Raw genomic sequence first — 21,180 nt, forward strand, 5'->3', positions numbered from 1 at the left:
AATGCATGAATGTGATAAGAGTACATCTTGAATCTGTCGGAGTGACGTGGGGTCGTTACACCTCCGAACATCGTTATGAGATATCATTTTCATCAATAAGTGACTCTATGAATCATACAAAATCTGAAGAAGGACTTACTGAAAACAATATTCTAGAACATGAATCAACATGGAACATCCCTAGCTATTAAGAATAGGATCATTATGGAGTAACCTTACTTTTACGTTTTGTTCATAAGGATCATGCCAAAGAAAAAAAGTTAGCCTTAACATATCTCAAGTCTTTCACACAATCCCACAACGAAGCAGTCGAACTAGTACTCTAATCAGATAACAAGGAAAGGCATTTCCAAGCTTAGATGATTCAAATATATCACATAATTCAAGCGATAATTGATTCTAAAATGAAACGGGCAGTATTTCCCCTATTTCTTAATCATCACAACACATCCAAAAACCAATAATCAACACAACAACCTCATATGATCCTCTTCAAACTCATATCATCAACATTCAGAGATGTACAATAAAACAGTCCAATATACGTTTTGCACACGACACCTATACACCTTATTCTTCCAAATACATCAAATATAACAACCCTAACACAATCTCAACATCAACTACTATCCATACAACAAGATTTTAGCTCAAAAACATATTATCAACATAACTCAAGTTAGATTACAACTCAAAATAACACCAAGGTCATATTTGAACCTTTCCTCCAATTTCCTCCTTTCCAACCCCAGCATAACCATCACATAAACCCATAAACATGGAAATAAGATGAAATCTTATCTCAAGAATTCATGAACACTTCAATTCCACAATCACTTCACCTTGAAGTATCTTCCAAAGCTATTACAAGAAGGAGAAACAAGCTCTAACAACTCTTTGGAAGCCTTTAGCACTTGATTCTCACTTTTAATCCTTGATTTTCCTTAGGGAGTTGATTACATAAGTTGGAGAAGTTTCTAGAGATGCTTGGGGCCTGAAGAGATGAGGGATTATGAGGTAAAAATGAGGGGGTACGAAATATAACATAAGAAAAATCTGGCACCGACTTAAATTTTACGGTCCACCTTTACGGATGGTATAAGTTATACGATCCGTATAATGGTCACAGAATACCCTCCCCCATTGTTTCTATTATACGATGGGGGTTGGTTCATTCTACGAGTCGTAGAACATTCTGCGATCCGCATAATTGCTCCCCAACGCCAAACTTCATCGAAACGTATTCTCGTCGATTCGTTTAACCTCTAATCCTTCCATCACATATTAAGCATGAACTTAAACCCTCGTATACTCAGGATGAACACATCTAATCTCACATATCCTCGAAAATAACTCCACTTTCCGAATCTATAGCAACCAACTCATGAAGAAACTTAACATACGAAAGCATGGAGTGTAATATATATATATATATATATATATATATATATATATATATATATATATATATATATATATAAATTCTGACAAAGCGGTGTTGTTTGACACCCCTTGGTTCAATGTGGGTCTTCCCCGTCCTATACCCCACCACGACGACGACGTAGCTGACGTACCCACTTTCGGACATCAAGTTAGTTATTGTAGTTGTCAAGCTTCAAGTCTATTAAAACACAAAGAAAACTTTTGGTTTACTTACATCTGGATGATGTCCTCCTTCTAGGATCATATGTACCTATTCATGGTAGTTATTCAGATGATTTTGTTGCTAGTGTAAATAGTCTTATATCTGTCTAATATTATGCCAATAATTAACAATCGCATGGTCATAAGTGAATAAACTTCTTGGAAAGGTACATAATTAAAACTTAGGCTTCGTCCCTTTCTTTTTGGGGAAATTCTAATAACATAGAGTTCAACATAAAATATTACATCCACATAGCCATATTTTTAATTTACATCCGCATAGCCAATTTTGTTTTTGCAACAATATTTATACACACGATATACAACATTATACACGTATTGTAGACAATGTGTCAGTCTTGTATAAAAGTGTATAATAATGTATAAGAGGTGGTTATACACACTTCTACAATGGTATACAATATTATACAAACTTATACAAGAGGTGTTTATACATAACGTATAAGAGGTATTTATACACACTTTTACATTTTACAAAAGTGTATAATATTGTATAAGAGGTGTTAATACACACTTTACCCGATTGTTTTTGTTAAGACCGGATCAAATCAAGCTCAAGATCAATGACGGGGTAAATCGAAATAAGATGAAGATTGGTGGTTTATGGGTGGAGATCTGGTGGTACAGGAGTGGTTCAATGGTGTAGTGATGGATCTGGATAGTTCCATGATGAAGCTGAAAAATGAGCTTCTCACATGGTGCTTTAATGGTGGTGGGTTCGATTCCAGTGGTGATATTGACGGGTGTTTTGGGGTGAAAACAATGGATGTGAAAGCTGAAAAACCATGGATCTAAAAGCTGAAAGACGAGTTTCGGTGCTTTATAGTGGTGAGAAAGAAAGGTAAAGGATGGAGTCACAGTGTAGCACCTCAGACCTTTGACTTAAGCCTTGACCATGATTTTAGACTTAGAAAATCATATAGAGAATGTTAGAATTGGAAAATTCTCTACAGTTATCAGATGAGGATTTACGCCCCAGATTACGGACTGTATTTCATTATACGGCCATTATTTAAAATCATAAAATGCCATCCAAATTCACTGTGTGTTCTGGAATTTTGCTTGGGGAATTATATTGTTAATTACCCGTATTTCAAATCGTATTTGAGGAGGGAAGTAAGGCAGTGTTTCTATTGTTTGGAACATGATTAATTACGGTCTAGAAAACGGACCGTATTTTGGTCCATATTTCCCAACCCGCACCAGAACCTATAATTACCTGGTTCAGTTCAACTTTTATTTTTACAAGTCCCTAAACCCTAGAATGACCTGCTCTCCTCCTCCACCATCAAGAACACTAAGGTAAGCTATCCTAGCCTATTCCAAGTGGATTAAATCATGTGTTCATCTAACCTAATTAGGGAATCATTGTTCTTAACCTAGGGTTTTTAAGAAAACCCACCTATGGGTTCAAGACTTAGGATTTTGGGATTTTTCTCAAGTTCAGACCAGTAGTTGCTAGTCTTGGAGTATATACAGGTATGTGAGGCTAACTATCTACATTAGGAAACGTTTATGAATCTCCCTACGCCTCATTCTACATGCTTATCAGTAATTTGACTCATAATACAATTTAGCCCTAATTTCTTGAATAGTTGTAGAACTGCTATCTTTTAGGGTTATAGTTTCATAACTCATTCATGGTTATCATTTTGAATATCATGAACTCAGTATGTAATCATTATAGACTTGTGTATTGAGATCACACGAGTCTCAGTCAGTGTATAATCAGTTATTTGCTTAAGTTCCATAATCAGAAATAGTTTTCATGCTATCAGCTATAGCCAGTCTCAGTCTTGTAAATTGTTTAATGTTGAACACTTGTATCTGTATTTTTGGGCCCTAAGCCACAGTTTATGCATACGTATTGCTTGGCCTGAGGCCACAGTTTTTGTGCACATTATTTGGGCCCTAGGCCACAGTTATATTTACAGTTTTACAGGTGATTCTTCATGCAGAACAGGGAGTACTTCAGACTCTTGCTTTCCTGTTTAGTTCAGTTTCAGTTTCAGTACTTATATTCTTTCTTTCAGTTGCTTTGCATACTAGTACAATTCAAATATGCTGATGTCCCTTTTATTGCTTGGGGGCCTGCATCTCGCGATGCAGGCTGTCGCACCCCCTTTTAACCGGGTTAAATTAAGGAGTAGACGTATTGGTGATTCCCGTTTATTTTGTTTGAGGAGTCGCCACCTAATTAATTTAACGGTGAATTAGGACACCAAGATGTTAACTAAGGCAAAGTTAAAACTAAACCTCAATTAATAGTCTGCTTAACCAGTGTAATTCTAGGTAAGGGCTCTATATTATCCTAAAGGAAAGGGGTTAGGCATCCTTTAAAATCCGTTAACTTACGGTTATCCGACCAAACTTAGGTTAATTAATTGAAGTAAATATAATGTTTAAATTCGTAAATGTTGCTAAAATTTTAAAAGGAAAATAATATTAGTGAAAATAAGATTTATAGAAAATATAATATAAAAGAAAACTTAAAATGCCATTTTTTTTTTAAAATAGGACTTATAAAAGTTGTTAAGGCTTCCAATGAAAGTATGATAGTGCTGTTTAAAATATAATAACTTTTTAAGAGAAGATTTAGTAGATGTGAACTTTAGATAGAATTACATTATATGAGTATAGTAATGTAGAAAATCTAAACTTATTTTTTATAAATAGAATGCAAAAGATAACGAATTTTCTTTCTCTTTTATTTAATTATGCTTGGCTATAAATATGTATAATTGGATGAATCTTGAAAACAGTGTTTATAAAATATACTTGAGTTTATATTTACGTATTAGTGATGTTTTAAAATGTATATGATAGTAAGAATAAAATATGATTCCCTTTACTTAAAATATATAGTCATGTTATTTTGCAAATCAATTGTTCCGAATAAAACAAATATTAGACGTTATAAATAGTTTTAACATGAAAAAGAAGAGAATAAAACTTATGGAATTAATTATTGGTTTACTACCCATTACTAAGACTAAACCCCACTAATTTCACTACGGTTCATCTAAATTAACAAGTGTTAGTCATGTAATACAAATTAAATGCATAAAAAATAAAATAGAGGAGTAAATAAGTTAAATGGGCTCAGCCCATTTCATGGCTGCTATGATCAGACTGCTGTTGGACTTCAGCCCAGTAATTTCATTGTATTGCTGTGGCCTGCCGCTGTATGGGCTTGGCCCAGAATATTTTTTTTATCTGCTGCGGCGGTAGATTGACCCGAGAGGAGATTGCGTTGGGCTTTTAGCCCAACACCAAATGCGGAAGAAGACAAGTCACTCGGAGTCGTATGCGATGGTCATGCATAAAAAAAATGAAAGGAAAAGGATTAATATATGATCAATAAGTAAGCTTAAACATATCAGTAAATTATGTATACATACTATGTATGTCTATGATGTGAAAGCATATGAAATTTCGAACAAGTATGGAAAACACAACTTATTTTAGGATATTAAAAGCTTGACATAACACTTAAAACAGCCAGAGCATAATTAGAAGTGAAAAGTCCAATGCACTCACTGATTTAAAAGCAACAGAAGAGTAATTTTAGACCAACTGTTCATTTAATCACTTAGGAGGCTTAATTTCCATTATTCTCCAATATCTAAAAACTCGTTTTAACCAGAAACTTATACTTATTTACAGAACTGCTAAATTACTATTGAGAGTAAACACAAAGGAAAGGCATGCTTCACTTCTCTTTAATCTATACTTGTAATCACATATAAAACAAAAGCTTAAACTTCCTATAAGAATAGGAGAAAACAGACCCAAACACACATTAATGCAAACTAGAGCATGTACTTTTTGCAAGATTCATAATAATTCCCACTGTGACAGAAAATGAAAACCCCAGTCACAAACCTACTATATTCTTTAGTGCAAAAACAAAATGAAGAATAAGTACTTACATACTTATTTTTTGTTTATAAACGAGGAGTTAGGTTGAAAAACAAGCTGACAGCTCAAAACAGTATACAGCATGAAAGCACAAAGGATTTTGCAATTTGAATGACCAAACAGAGACTTACTAGGTGACCTTAACTACATATTCTAGCAAAATAAGGAAGGCAATTGCCATGTTTTAAGTGAGGTTACCATGACATTTCCTTTTAATCTAGTTAACTAGTTATAGCTTCGATCATGTTTTCATCCATAGATAGTCTCAAAACAAATTCTCAATGCCATTTTGTAAGATAAGGAGACTATCAAATACTTTGAACCCATATTAAAAGTAAAGCCATATTTTCCATGTTCGAGTAAATTTCAGGAAATCGCAGTCGTTTACAGCCTACGGTTGACTGAAACAGACTGGTTTGGACATGTGCAATGGCCAGTATACACATGATATTCAGGGCATACATGATCACTCTTATATGAAGTCACTCGGCATCTTAATTTGACTCAAAGACCAAACTAGGTAGATGCCAAATAGCCTAAGCAAGCACACATGGACAAATTCATTCTTCAAAATCAGCAGGCAAACGCAAGACAAGAAACAGGCTGACAGGAGTATTCAATGCACTGCAGCAACAACAAAAATAGAACTCCCTATCACCAAAAGCATGACAATAAACTAATACCGAGTGCAGAGAATAGAACCATATCCGGATAAAACATTACACATAATCCAAACTGAACAGAAACATAACAAACTTCAAAAGATAAGAGCAACAAAGGCCCTAAGGGCCCCTGCTGAACTTAAAAAAAATGAAAAAAAATAATTGACAATACTAGTACCATTAAAGAGTCAATAAGAATCATGATTCAGCTAACATAACTAACATAACATTCTCAAGCTATTCCAATATCAAACAAGACCTATGGACTATACTAATAACATGTTAAATCATACTAACTTCATTTAAACAAGTTATAGGCGACTGCAACTAATTAAAACTGAGCATAAACAAGTATCAATGAATCTCCGAGGATTATGCTAACTTACCTTATTACTATGACATTATTAAACCACATTGAACAAACTTATAGAGGTGTTCTTCGTTAATATAATCAGAAGTAGAACAGAAATCAGCCACAGATTCGACTACTAATTATGCCTGACCTAACAACCCTTAAACGGGTTCGAATATCCTACTGACTAATTAACCAGATTTGTATAGCTTGATCATATAAATCATATTGCAAAGCAAAGAAGATCACAACTTAACAAGATGACATTTCAATTCTTTTTTGGGAAAATGAACAATCATTTTTAAATGTTAATGCGATAAATGAACACTAATGCAGGTTTGGTAAAGAATTCCAAGTAACGAACTGGCATCATGTTAACAATAAACCATATAAGCAAGCAAAAAGATCGAATGAGATAGCACACTATAAACCAAACTGAACCATCCAGAATGTCATTATCGATATCATAGCAGGCATGTGAAATTCTTTATATATCTTAACCAATTTAGTAACTTGTCAATGAATCATAGACTGAATCATATTTGAGTTATTTCATATGCCAGCAATTTGGCCAGATTTGAATTTCGACGCTGATTAAGTTAAATGGCAACAGGAGACAGGACAATGCCTAACTTAAACTAACATACACTTAGTGAAATAGCGACCACCAAAAAAACACAGTTGGAACTCATAAGCAAACAGTAATCGACCAATCTCACATTCGAATTATTCCTTCAGTTGTCCAAGCAGTAAGCCAAGGCAAGTTTCAAAGAACTATTAGAATTAAGCATGAACAGCCTTAAAACCAAACAGGCCTGCTGATGATTGGGTAAGCTCACTCAACATCTATTTAACAATCACAAAGAAGGAATGCCGAGTTCACATACAGAGGTCCGACTTATTTTACCATATCTATTATAGTTCATGTGTATATACCAAGTTCTCAAGTTAACAATCTCCATATCTAAGCTCAAAAGTTTACCATACTGACACATAATCAAATTCAAACATCTTCATCTGCATATTCGTAATAAATACTTTTAAAAGCTATCAGCCCCAATCTAAATAACTTGGATCTTGCTTTGAATTGATATTTAAGCACACAGGATCGTGCTGCAATTTAACTTATCACCTACTATCACTAGTTGGTATAATCATCTTCGGATAAACTCTTACGAACACATAAATACTGAAATTAACTGGATTGAATTGAAACATAAACAGCTAAACTCTGTTAACTCCTGAACTGGAGATTAAACCCCTGAATAAAACATGAACCTCCAGATATCTCAACTATTAGAACGAAACTAAACTAACTAAATACGAACACGCCTAAGACCACCATGCTACTAAACTGAAAATAAACCAACTACGACAACTAACATGTATGGACACACCAACACTTGTCAAATACCAGACTGAAACTAAATCAACTAAAAGGGAAGTTGTTTACCTTTTTTGAGTGCAGCGAAGTGGGTACGGGGCCTCGATATCCACTCGAACACTCTCGAATCCGAGCTTGCGATGCTCGATTTCACAGCAACAACAAAACAAACGAATACGAGCTGAACTAGTATTCTTGACCCAATATTGAAATAAGATTACGATTGCTGAAGAAAACTGATTTTTTAAGGAATTCTACGCGGTTAAAGGGCTTGTATTTTAGAGATTTTTTTTTTTCGGGATTTCAAAGAAAACAAAAGAAAACTTATTTCAGAACTTAATTTTTCCCAGGGGTTTTTTCTGTGATTAAAAAAAAAAGCTACAAAATAGGGGGGGTTTTTTGGGGTTCAGGAACTGTCATTCTTCCGTTCCTTCCTGCGATTCTAACCCCTACTATTTATGGGGATTTGGGAGTTCTTTTGAGTTGAAGAAAAAGGAGAGTGGAGCGGGGGGACAAGACGAAGGTGGGGAACAGAGGGAAGTGGGAGCGGGGTGCAGGCGGCGGTGGTGGGGACGATGATGAGAAAAGGAGCGGCGGTGGTGGGGTTGAAGATGACGATGAAAGAGGAAAAGAAAGGGAGAAGGGAAAGGGAAGAGGAGCGGAGGGAGCGGCGGAGGAAAATAAAAGGGGGGGGGGGGGAACCCTACCTGTTTTCTTCAATTAAGAAACGGGTCGGGTCCATTTTTGGACTGGGTAGGATTTGGGTTGTGGGCTGATCTGAAAAATGTGGGCTGGTCATTATTGGACTGGTATTAAATGAATGGGCTAGTCCGAAGTGTTGGTTAATTATTTGGCCTGGGGTGAATTAAGTTGGGCTGGTAAATTAAAATGATACCAGGTAAATTAAAATGTGGACTGGTATTGTGAATTGATCCGAAAATAATATGAGTTGATTGGGCTACTACATTTAAATAAAAGACTTATTTAAATAACTTGTGTTAAAATATTACTTAATATAAAATATGCAATTATTAGTGCTCAGATAATAAAAATGGCGTTGTAATAGCCGTGCAATAATATTTCGAAAATCCACAGTAAATAAAATTATTATTTAATTAGGCGAAGATAAATGCGATGTGAGTGCGTAAACCGGTAAAATGTGCTAAAATGATAAAATAATAATAATAGTAAATAATAATAATAATAATAATAATAATAATAATAATAATAATAATAGTAATAATAATAATAGTAACTGTAATAGAATAATAAAACGTGAGTATTAATAAGAGGCTAAAAATTATAGTAAAATATAAATATATATTTTTTTAATTTTCCCAAAATATTAGAAGCGTAAATAGGTATTTCGGAGGAGAGGCGGGACAAAATTGGGTGTCAACACAGGCAACGATATACAGGTTGATGATCCAGCTAGCTAGGACCCGCTCGTATCAGCTATTAGTGAGCCCCAGTTCCTCCGGGGTGTTATCCTGCTTCAGTCTTCCCAGCAGTTAAACAGTTATCTTTAGAGGCTTTATAGATATAGTCTAGTTAGTCAAATATTATATAGCAGACTTTTATGTTTTAACCTTGTTGGCTATTTATTCAGATGTTCAGACTTAAAACCAATATTTTCGCATTTATATATATATGTTCAGCCAGACTTTTTGGTAGATCAGCATGTGTTAGTTTATTCCTTATTATGGCATGTTTTGATATAACGTGTTGATTCAGCCAGCCTACGGGTTCACTCGGTCACATGCAGTTAGGCACCGAGTGTCGTGTTACGCCCAGGCCATGATTCAGGGTGTGACACACAGTAGAGAAAATGAAGGCGAGATGGACCTCCGACAGCTAAAGCGTGTAAAAAAAAGTTTATGGGCTAAACCGGATAATTATTTTTCCCTAATTAAAATATAGTATAAAAATCCCTTTATTTTATGCTTTTAAGAATCAAACAAACACTTTCGGGTCAGAGGACAAATGGATAATGTCACCATGCATTACAATGAATCAAAGGGGTCATTTGCACTTTTGGCCCTATAACTTCACAAACAATTTTTTTTTGCGGGGCATCATAATATCCCACAAGTTATATCCTGCACTTTTAAAGAACTTATGCTCACTAGGCATAAGTTCAATTTTGAATGACAAAAATTAAAAACAAACCCATTTAAAGGGAAAACCGTGCGATTTCTTCGCATCAAAGATGTGTATTTAGTTTAGAAGTAACATCGTAATAGCTTAAGCGACATCAATAGAAAATAAAATAAAAACACTGACATCTTATATGACTTGGTTTGGTTTTCAATTTTAAAGGAATTGAAAACCTTTGGTTTGGATTGGTATTTCAGAAAAATAAATCAAACCGAACCGACTATGTATATACTAGTCTCCATGTATGCGTGTTGTGTGTGTGTGAGTATAAATTTTATTAAAAGAATCACATAAATATTATTAAAAGAATGTATCAGAATCATTAAATAAAAAAATTGAATTTTTGTAAATGATGAATGTTGATCCTATTTATGTTATTCAATAAACAAACAAAAAAAATTCTACTCCTTGCACTTTCATCAGAGATAGACCTTCTCATACAACTATCAAGGGACCAGGCCAAAATATTTGGAGCCCTACCAATGTATATACCGACCATCATGGGCTAGGGAATTAGGTTTAGTTAAGGGAAACTTACATAAACCACCATATTTTGAGATTTTCTTACATATTATAGCTACTTTTTCATATTTACCATATGTAGCTGATTTTTAGATTTTTAGTATTGTATTTCGTTTGTAAAAATACATGTATTTCCTGACCTTCCTTATTTTTTGGATGATTTTTTAGTGCCCATTAATTATGGAATCTTCTAATAATGGATACACCCCACAAATCACGTATTTACCATATCCTCCATAACTCATCAGGTTTCTCTTTCATAGTTAAATACATGTATTTTTTTCCTATTTTTTGGGCTAAATATTTGGGCTGTATTTCCTTATAGTTTAATAGATGTATTTTTTTCCTATTTTTTTGAGCTAAATATTTCGGTTGTATTTCCTCATAATTGAATAGATGTATTTTTTTCCTATTTTTTAGGGCTAAATATTTCGTTTGTATTTCCCTATAGTTTAATACATGTATTTTTAAATACAAGTCAATACAAAAAAATACACTCTATACAAAAAATACAAGCGAAAATATAAAAAATACCACTGTATTTCCACCAAAAAAGATGAATACATTCAAATATTTTTAAAAATACACTGTAGTCGTGAACAGAAATACAACATAAACAAAAATACCAAAATTTACCAAAATTAGTTTCTTGTAATGGGAGTAAAAATCATGTTAAGATGTGAGAGAAATCGTGCTAATTATGATGAAGAATAATGGGAGTAAAAATCGGATAGAGAGAATTTAAGATGTGAGAGAAAAATATTTGAAAAAGAAAAGAGATTGTGAGTAAGTGGGAGAGAGATACCTTATTTTTAGGAAAATACACTGCATTTATAAAAACAAGTTATAGATGATAATTTGATAAATAATTAAGCTACTAATAATAAATAGAAAAAAAGATAGTTAATTTTAATAAATAGGTCTTAGACATAGCTATAACAAGTAAATTTTCCTTTAATTAAATTAAGGTACCGAGGTTAGGGGACGTAATTTGAAACATAAACGGGTTAGCTCGACCTACTTGACAACTATAGATGCTCACGTCATTCTATAGGGAATTCTCGAAAAAAAAAAATCTCGAGTTAATTCCTTGGGTGGTCACAAAAGTTTAGGTAATTTTCTACAAAAATCAGTTTTGTTTCATTTAGAACAATAAAGTTCTCAGATATCACTATTTTCCTCAAGAAGTACCTAAACACCTCAAAAGCCTCATTATCTCCTACTTGGCATGTCATGTCATTGATGCCCCTCCTTTTTTAATATGGAAAAGGGCCAAATATACCCTTGTACTATGAGAAAATGGTCAAATATACCCCTCGTTATACTTTGGGGCCAAAAATACTCCTGTCGTTATATTTTGGGGCTAAATATACCCCTCATCAGTTAAAGTTGTTCAAGGTGGACGTCCGATCCTACGTGGTTTCTGCACATTTGTTGAGGTGGATGCCACGTGGCATGCCACCTCAACCACCCTAACCCATTTTACCCCTCCCCTGTATTTGTTCTTCCACCGCTAAAATTTCCTTCCCCTCCCCAACCATTACCGCCACAATGACCATCTCTAATTCGAAAATTCAACCTGAATAGCATCATATTTACAATCAACAGAAAATGAATTGACAAATTTTCACTTGCAAAGAATCTTTACGATGGCGGTGAGTATAAATGAAAACTGAAATGCAACGACAGATAAAATTAAAACATATAATTGGCCAAGAAAATTGTAAAACTTAAGTTGTATCAATCAGTGTGAACGATCTCCACAAAGTTGTATGACAGTGGACAATATAAAAATCTTCAGAGAAAAGAGGGCATTAATCCTCATCTTGCGGAATGTAAAGAGGAACGAACGGGGAATTAAATTCTAGTATAGCAGCAGCATAGGCATCAGGTTCTTCACGGTAAGAAGCAATATCATCCCTTGCACTAACTGAGGTAGTTTCTTCATCCAATGCATATAGGAACAACGGCAATTGGATTACCGGAGCAACATTAGATTTTGTGGTGAGTAACGGTGGCAATGGTGGTGGAGGGGAAGGAAATTTTAGCGGTGGAAGAACAAATAGAAGGAAGGGGTAAAATGGGTTAGGGGCGTTGAGGTGGCATGCCACGTGGCATCCACCTCATCAAATGTGTGGTAGCCACGTAGGATCGGACGTCCACATTGGACAATTTTAACGGATGAGAGATATATTTAGCCCCAAAGTATAACAGCAGGGGTATATTTGGCCCCAAAGTATAACGAGGGGTATATTTAACCCTTTTCTCATAGTATAGGGGTATATTTGGCCCTTTTCCGTTTTTAATAATAGACATATTTAACTCATCAAACTCATTTAACCAAATTTATACTTTATACCCAATCAAATATGACCTGGTTAAAAAGGGACAAAGGAAACCAACCATACTTTTCAATTAAGCCACTTTTGTCAAATCTAAGATTTTTAATCTCGATTAAATATCTATCTTTTCAATTTAAATTTAAATTCAAGCAATTTAATCTTTCTATTCAAATTCAAGTTTTGTTAAATAGCATATTTTTTCCACATTAAACAATATATTCTTTCCACATTAAAATAGAATTACACAAATAACACAAATATTACATTCGTATCGGTTTAACTTTAAAAAATCTAGTTGAATCATATATTTTTAAAAATAAATTTCGTGTAAATTTTCCTCTATATTTTTAGTTATTTGTCCTTAAATATGTACAGTGTGGCAGTTTTGGTATTTCCATTTTGATAAGATTCAACCTAAGGGAACTCTAAGAATTAAACAAAAATAAAGGAAAACAAAAGATAGATGAAGAATTGGGATTAAGGAGATTAGAGGATAGATACTTGACCCAATTAGTAATGAATCCTATAGGCAAATCTAAGTATATGAAACTTAGACCCTCGTATTGTGAATTCAACTAAAAGAACCAAAGCAATTTGAATCAATTAGAAGACTCAATTGGAAACCACAAATGAGCAATCTAGATGAATTCAATGGATAAGCAAATTCACTTTGCAACAATGAAATCACACTTAGTGTAGTAACCTAACAATCTATCTATTAACTAAAATCCCTCAATATTTGAGTTCACACAATATCATAAGGTAAGTCTTCCAAATAGATGAAAAGAACTATTTATACTAATGCCTATTACACCAAAAGGCCCTAAAGTGGCTCTTTTGCAAAAATACCCACATGGGTCTTCAATTGCATCCAAAGCCTCATAACTTGCAATTATGACCTCCAATTGCCATTCTAACCCCATAACTTGCAAGTATGACATCCAATTGCAATCTTATCCCCATAGTTTCACTTTTAGCCATTTTGCGCTTCTAGCCACTTTGCAACTCTTCCAATGCCAACTCCCAAACGTTGTAAATCCACGAAGTCTTCTCTCCAATCTCCTCCAAGGCATCCTTAAGTGACTTTACTGTCCTAAATGAAACAAAAGTGATTTTTATAGAAAATTCCTTAAAATTTTAACTCGGGAAGTCGCACTATTGTCTTTAGGTAAATAGTGATGGGTAATATCAGTCATCAACAAATCCCTAATTTATTCTCTAGTTACGACTGCGTACCATGGTTTTTTGTCGGATAAATTTACCAACAATGGGACAACCAATGATATTCCTTAAGAATATATATCCTAGAATATTGAATCCTATCCTCCAGCGTCGTTCCCTATATATAATTGGTAGTTTGATACTATCCTAACTGGATAGTAGGCATTTTGACCTTGTTTTTCTTTAAACAGAAGAATGAAAGAAAATGAAATTTTAATTTAGAATAATGTTCGATGCAATGATTGTGACCAATGACCATGATAGACCAAATTTGCACAAAAGAAAAAGATTGAACACTGCAGAGTTGAAAATTAAATGAGAGATGGATCGATGGAGAATTAAGGCATATGTGCTTCCTTCCGCCGATCCAATTACGACAAAACACACATGGTGTACATCATTAGTCCAACAAGAAATAGGCATAGTATTCTTTGAATGAGGAACCGCCTTTTGATGCACTTAGATATCCATCTATGTGATTGGATCAAATTAAAGTTAATGGTGTGAGTTAGTAGCGCTTCACACCTAATATCTTTCTAGGCACTTTAATGCTCCATCTGTTCCATAATAAGTGTAATTTTTTTGTCGCATAATAAGTGTCACTTTAGAAAATCAAGACATAAATTGACTAGTTTTTTTCAATTCTACCCTTGGACTATAAAGTAACATCTAAATGACGATTGGAAAAGTCACATAATAACTTGGTATTGTTGGATTCCCAATGTCAAATGGTTTACTTCTTGTATATGTTCTAATCGAGAGATAAAAGTAAGTTGTTTTTATTATATAGGGGTAATTTGGTAAACTTGACATTACATTATTGGTTTCTTAATATGCATGATTTTGATTAAGATGACACTTATTATGGGACGGAGAGAGTACTTCATGGGATGAAACCCCTCTGGAAGACAGTCGACTCCACTGATAATGGAGTGATGTAAAGAAATAAGGGGATACCATTGCAGACTCATTACCTAGTATGTACTAACTGATGTGCATCATGCTCTTTCACACTAAGCACGGCTCCATGTCTACCGCTTTCCATTTCTTCTGCGACATTTTAGAATCGGTCCATGATATTTCACAGATGAATAGAAAAAGAACTCATAGAAGAGTCAAAATTTTGTACTTACATAACAAGTATATTATCCTTATTAAGCCAAAACAAAAAACTACTGTAGTAGATGAATTAAACACTTTGGAAAAAGTTGAGGAAAATGGACCTTTTCACTTGATCAAATTCTCGTATCATTGTTTATACATGACCTGCCAATAATTAAACACCAAACTTCTAACTAGCCAAAAAGGTGATACATATTAACACACATCTACCCCAACTAAAAACATCAACTACTCCCTCTGTTCAATTTATATGACCTGGTTTCTTTGTTAGTGAATTAAAAAAAAGAAGGATATATTTCTATAATTAGTAATAATTAATTTAAATACTCATTATATCCTTAATGAAATGATTTATAGCTAATAAATATCTAGAGCTTAATATTTTAGACTATAAATTTTAAAAGTCTTACTTTGTTTCTTAAACTTCGTACTCAATTAATATCTTCGCATAAATTGGAACGGAGGTAGAACGAGCATTATACATTTATATGTGTGTGTAAGAAACTGATGAAATGCTTTAGACTTTGTTGTTATACTCCTCCTAATTCTTTCTTCTCTCTCTCTCCTTTTCTTCTGATACTCTCCTTAAATTCCTTCCTCTCTCCGGCCCTCTCCTTCACATAGAAGCCATTAAAGTTCCCGTCATCTATAGTTTCTTCTCTCTTTGAATTTACATGATAAGATTAAGGTGGTCTAATTAATACGCTTCATAGTAGCTATGACAGTGTGGACAGGATTAATACAGAACGACCAAGCGTAAAATTTTCTGCATAGAATATACTGAGTATTACTATTTCGATAGTAGCATGAGTATGCCCTATACAGTTTGTTCAGGGTTAAAGTTACTGTACAATTGAAGAGGGTGTCAACCGTGCATGTTTGCTCTAAACGTATTGACAATCGGGTTGCTTGGACAATCTATGTTAGCAAGGAAAAGGAACCTTGATCAAAATAACATTCTGAAGTAGGACTAAAAAGGAACAAAGAACCAAGGACATAGGAAGAAAAAGAGAAGCAACATGCCCAAGAAAATTCAAATCTTCATGCAAGTATACCCAAGTACTACTAAAAAAAATATGCAGGTTAAGTATGCACACTTCTGAAACTTTGGGGATCACCTATCTGCTCAGTGTTAGGTGGAAGTATATATATATATATATATATATATATATAAAATACATGGAAGTGCAGTTTCAGCCTAAAAAAAAGAAGAGTAATGATCCAATTTGTAGGAATTAAGCATTCTCCATTCTTGTCTTATAATGAAGAGGTCAGTTCCTCTTCTCCACACCCCCCCCCCCCCCGGGGCGCGTGTACCTTTTGACTTATCATTTATATATCCAATTTAAGCTTTTTGAGAGGTAAGCAAAATTTAAAACTTAAAGTACGTACTATTTAATCAATATTAACTTTAACACATAATTAACTTTGTGCTTTTTCAAAGGAAAAGAGCTTAGCGACATGCCAACTAGATTTATTTATTACCTGATCAAAAGAGCCCAGCTATTTTTTTTATTTTTTTGCTACTTAGCTTCGTTTTAGTTACCTTGAGATTCTACTCTTCACTTTTTGCCAAGGCAAAGCTAGCTTCCCTTGCTGATTGTGTATAGAATGATATAACATCACTTTCTGCAAGCATGCACCATACTAACTTACATAGAAATGATATGGTTAGGACATCACTATATCTAGAGAATAAACGAAATTAGAACTATATATAATATGTCTTTGATTTACTACTTACATGACCATGATGGTAGTTAGTTTGCAGGATTTATGAGGGTATGACATTGGAGTGGAAGAAACAAAGCGATAAAGAATGACACCTTTAATATCTGAAAACTATTTAACTTGATATTTACCCTTAATGACATGCTTTTGTATTCATACAAATGTCATATAACATGTTTAAGCCACAAATTCTTAATGTACTTTTGGTAAGTGCGAAAGCTATTTCTTTCTTAAATTCACATGCACCCGTCAAAGACGAAACGGAAGGAATAATAGATTGGGTCGACCTGCCCGTCGTAAAATGAATAAAGAGGCATTAACTAAGACTATATTTATATATATATCCAAGCTTGAAATTGGATGACAAATTGTGAGCAGTGTGCTATATATCATAGAGATTTTAATGTGTTAACCACTCGGAAAGATAATAAAACCAACAATATTGAGATGCAACTTGTTAATGGAAGAATACTTAAAGACCCCCTCCAAATTTGACGCATTATATTCCGATCCCCCTTAAACTATACTTGGTCCTAGTTACCCCATGTTCTTGATTTTTCTATAATCGTTACCCCCTCAAACAATAGTTTAAGAGAAATCTGAATAAAATGCGTCAAATTTAGGATGGTCTTTAGGTATTCTGCCGCTAATAATTGTTTAAAGAAAGGAGAAGGAAAGAGACAAGAAATGGAACATACATATTCATTCATTCCAAGTGTGCAACTGAATAGCTAATTACTCTTGCGTTAATTAATTTCTTTTGGCTTTTAGAAGAGGGGTTTTGTCACCTTCCTCCCGTGTGTGATTTCAGATAGTTTTCAAACATATAAATGGAAACTGTTTCTCTTATGTTATTCTAACAACATTAAGCTGAGTCTGGCTGAGGCACATCGATCTGTTAGCTTTTTGGAGGGTAACAAATTAAAGAGATGCATCAGCAAAAGCCAAAGAGCAACTTAAGAATGGAAAAGGTAGGTGGTGCTAAGGGCTGACAGGAAGAAGCAACCAAATTAAATAAGGATGAGTAGCGACAAACGAAAACTATTAGAAGCATCTTTAGAAGTAGTAAAGAAGCTCGCAGGAGTTGATGATGATAAATAGGCAAGCTAGCTAGTCAACTAGATGAAATGTTATGTACCTTTTTATAAAAGCTAAGCTCCGAAGAAGTAGTACTGCCTGGCGGGCGTGCCCAACGAAGCAGCGACAAGAACAACAACCTACCAAAGGTAATAAAAACAAAATTCATTCATGAAAAAGAAAGCGCTACTTTTGTTAATTCCCTTCCCATCATTCATTAGCCTGACTGATGCTGAGGAGCTAGCTACGCATTCCGACTGCTACTAGAACTAGATAGGGAAATCAAGACAGTAAAGGTCGTTAGCTTTCAAAGCATATATAGAGGGAAATTTATGAATTGAAGTAAATAAATATAGAAAGGGATGTATAAGCTAATAAGGCGATTTTTCTCTTATTTTTAATCACTAAAATTGAAAAAACTGATGCATGAGTACTACACCTTGAGGGTAGCAGTTGGAAATTGAAACATAAAATAACCAGCATAAAAGGAACTAGTGTTATATTTTAGTATTTGCAAAGTATATCATAATCTCTATTAGAGTATTATTATACACAAATTCAACTTGGACATTTGTTCATTTTTTACCCTCTGTGTGGTGACTTTGCAATGGCATTTTCTCAGGACTCGGAGGGTTTTCTTGATGGCCCTTGCCATATATGGCAGATCATGATGAAGCCCTTGCAGCTAATTCTCTTGAATTTACACTTGGGGAGTGCCTTTTAGAAATTATCAAATATCCAAATCCAAATCCAAGGACATGGATGCCTTGGATTCTTCTTGGGTGGCTGCGGGGATGACATCGTAGTTGTTAAAAGTCCTTGAAATTGAGGGTAAAAATTGGGGAAGATGAGAATAAGTTGGTGTAGCCGGCAAGGAGGAGGATGAGGACATTTCACATGAATCATCCGAGTCTGAGATGGTACAGTCCATATTGACGCCGAACAGCCTGAGTCGCTTTGCTGCTGCCTTGCCTTGGACAATCGGTACGGAGTCGAACACCACTGGCTCCACAATCCCTCCAACACTAGTACTACTATTAGTACCTCTTTGCTGTTGTGCTAAGCCCGATCTGAGATAAACTACTGACGCGCTCGGACAAGGGTTTCCATTTACTACGGTTGTACTGTTGTTGAAATTACAAGTACTGTCGTAGTAATAATTAGGAGTAGTGTTTCCATAAGCGCTGTATCTAGGAGGAGGATAAGAAGATTGCTGCTGATGATGAGACATGCTGCCTGCAGCTGCAGGTTCCAGCATCAGACGGGAATGTAAATGTGAATGGCCTAGCGGCGGCTGCAGAAAGAGCGGATGATTCCAAGCAGCAGCAGCTGGGTACTGCATATTATTGGAGCGGTAGATACTACTAGTATTAGAGAAATGAGTAGTGAAGTGGTCGGGGGCGTCTGGACGGCGCCTCCAGTCGATGAAGAGACGATCCTTGCCCAATTCACCCACTCCACGCTGAAATGAGACTCTATCCCCAGCATCCAGCTTCTTCTCCTTCACGAACCGGCTCCAACCTTTGGTCATTACATAGCTTTGGCTGCTATTCCAGTACGAATATCTGAACCGCCAAGGCTTCCCATTCCTATCTTCAAAATTCAGAAGGAGCCCTTTCTCGTTGGTCGAGGAATCCAGAGGAAAATACTTCTCAGCGTGCTGTTTGGGGATGACTAACCGGTTGAGCTTGCCCACGTCACTGGGAGTGACTACCTTATCGAACATGTGCTCTCTCTCAATATTAGCAGTGCTACTTGCGCCAACTCCCAGATCAAGCTGATGAGGATGGTTATGATTTTCAGCTGCCTCATCTGCGCTAGGGGGAGTATCCATCATTACGAGATCTTCACCATTATTAGTGGTCCTGCTGCTGCTTAACCAACTTCTTTGATAGGAGAAAGGAACTAGAATCTTCTGGCTGGAAGAAGAAGAAGAAGAAGTGGATGGTGAAGAAGAATGAGAAAATGGGTGTGTGCTTTTTGAGGAGCCTTGATCGTTGAACCCACGTCCACCTGAGAATAAATTCATGATGATCTAGGACCGTCGACAACCGCACTTATCCGAGGCATAGATCTAATTAGAGAAGATGTGTAACTGGAGATATGAAACAAGCCCCAAAAATCCAGAAACATAAACCTCCCTTATATAAAAGACGATTGCGTCCAGTACTATGGTTAGTGGTTATTACTGGTACGAGTCTGACTTTGAGAGGAGTGTTTACTGCTGGAACTAGGGTTAAAAGAGTATCCTCCCATTAGCCATAAACTAGAATATAGAACTAGGTGAGTGCTTTCTTGTTTGCTTAGGAAGACTCAAAGAGGTGATGACTCTCATTATCACTCATTCCAGAGGAGAAGACGATTCAAAAGCTTCCTCCTCCTCCTTGCTGTTGACCTTTTTTTTTTTTTTTTTAATATTTGTGTGTGTGTGTGTGTGAGTATAGAGGAAGAAAGTAAGAGAGAGGATGACAAGTATGTGGGTAATTTGTCTAAGTGGGTGGAATCTTTTTTTTGAGTTAGGTAAATTTCATTGAAGTACTTATTCTCTTTCAGACTTCCTTTCCTTCCTAGTTCATTTGTGTGTGAGAGAGAGCGTGCCTCTCGTAATTTGTTCATACGCGAATATACCCATCTCAGCGGGTCGGGCCAAGAGTGGACTCTCTCTCGACGGGCCCACGAATTATCTGGTTGGGTTCATGTGAGCTCGTCCTTGTCATCAGCCTAGAATGGGTGGTGGTAGCCTCCAAATTTAATTGCAATTCCATACTCTCATACTACTTTTTCTTTTATACAAAATATATTACTACTACAATAATTAAGTTCGTTTAAGTGTGTTAAGCTTACTTTTACCTTTTTATTAATATCCAAAATGTAAGCAAATAAAAATAGGGCATCAAAGGTACGTATTAATATATATAAGTATATTCTTACTATATTTTAGGTATATGTAATATAACTTAAGCATATAATTTAATATATATATATATATATATATATATATATATATATATACGTATATGCTGT

General features: G+C 35.0%; 1 protein-coding gene across 6 annotated transcripts; it reads right to left on the reverse strand.

Annotated features, from left to right (window-relative positions):
* Nucleotides 1-13,635: 13,635 nt before the first annotated feature.
* LOC132634688 (B3 domain-containing protein Os03g0120900-like) lies at nucleotides 13,636-20,751 on the reverse strand. Of its 6 annotated transcripts, XM_060350691.1 has the most exons (4): nucleotides 18,743-20,751; nucleotides 18,218-18,296; nucleotides 15,201-15,276; nucleotides 13,636-14,098 (listed from the first exon to the last, which is right to left on the reverse strand). In XM_060350691.1, the coding sequence occupies exon 1, from the start codon at nucleotides 20,183-20,185 to the stop codon at nucleotides 18,887-18,889; it is 1,299 nt and encodes a 432-aa protein (XP_060206674.1). In that variant the 5' UTR covers nucleotides 20,186-20,751; the 3' UTR covers nucleotides 13,636-14,098; nucleotides 15,201-15,276; nucleotides 18,218-18,296; nucleotides 18,743-18,886. The 6 variants fall into 6 exon arrangements, with proteins under 6 accessions (XP_060206674.1, XP_060206668.1, XP_060206673.1 ...); XM_060350685.1 differs by lacking the exon at nucleotides 15,201-15,276; XM_060350690.1 differs by having other exon boundaries at nucleotides 13,636-15,276.
* Between the last annotated feature and the right edge of the window lie 429 nt (nucleotides 20,752-21,180).

Source organism: Lycium barbarum, chromosome 4, assembly GCF_019175385.1.
Source record: "Lycium barbarum isolate Lr01 chromosome 4, ASM1917538v2, whole genome shotgun sequence".
In the NCBI taxonomy this organism is placed as follows: domain Eukaryota; kingdom Viridiplantae; phylum Streptophyta; class Magnoliopsida; order Solanales; family Solanaceae; genus Lycium; species Lycium barbarum.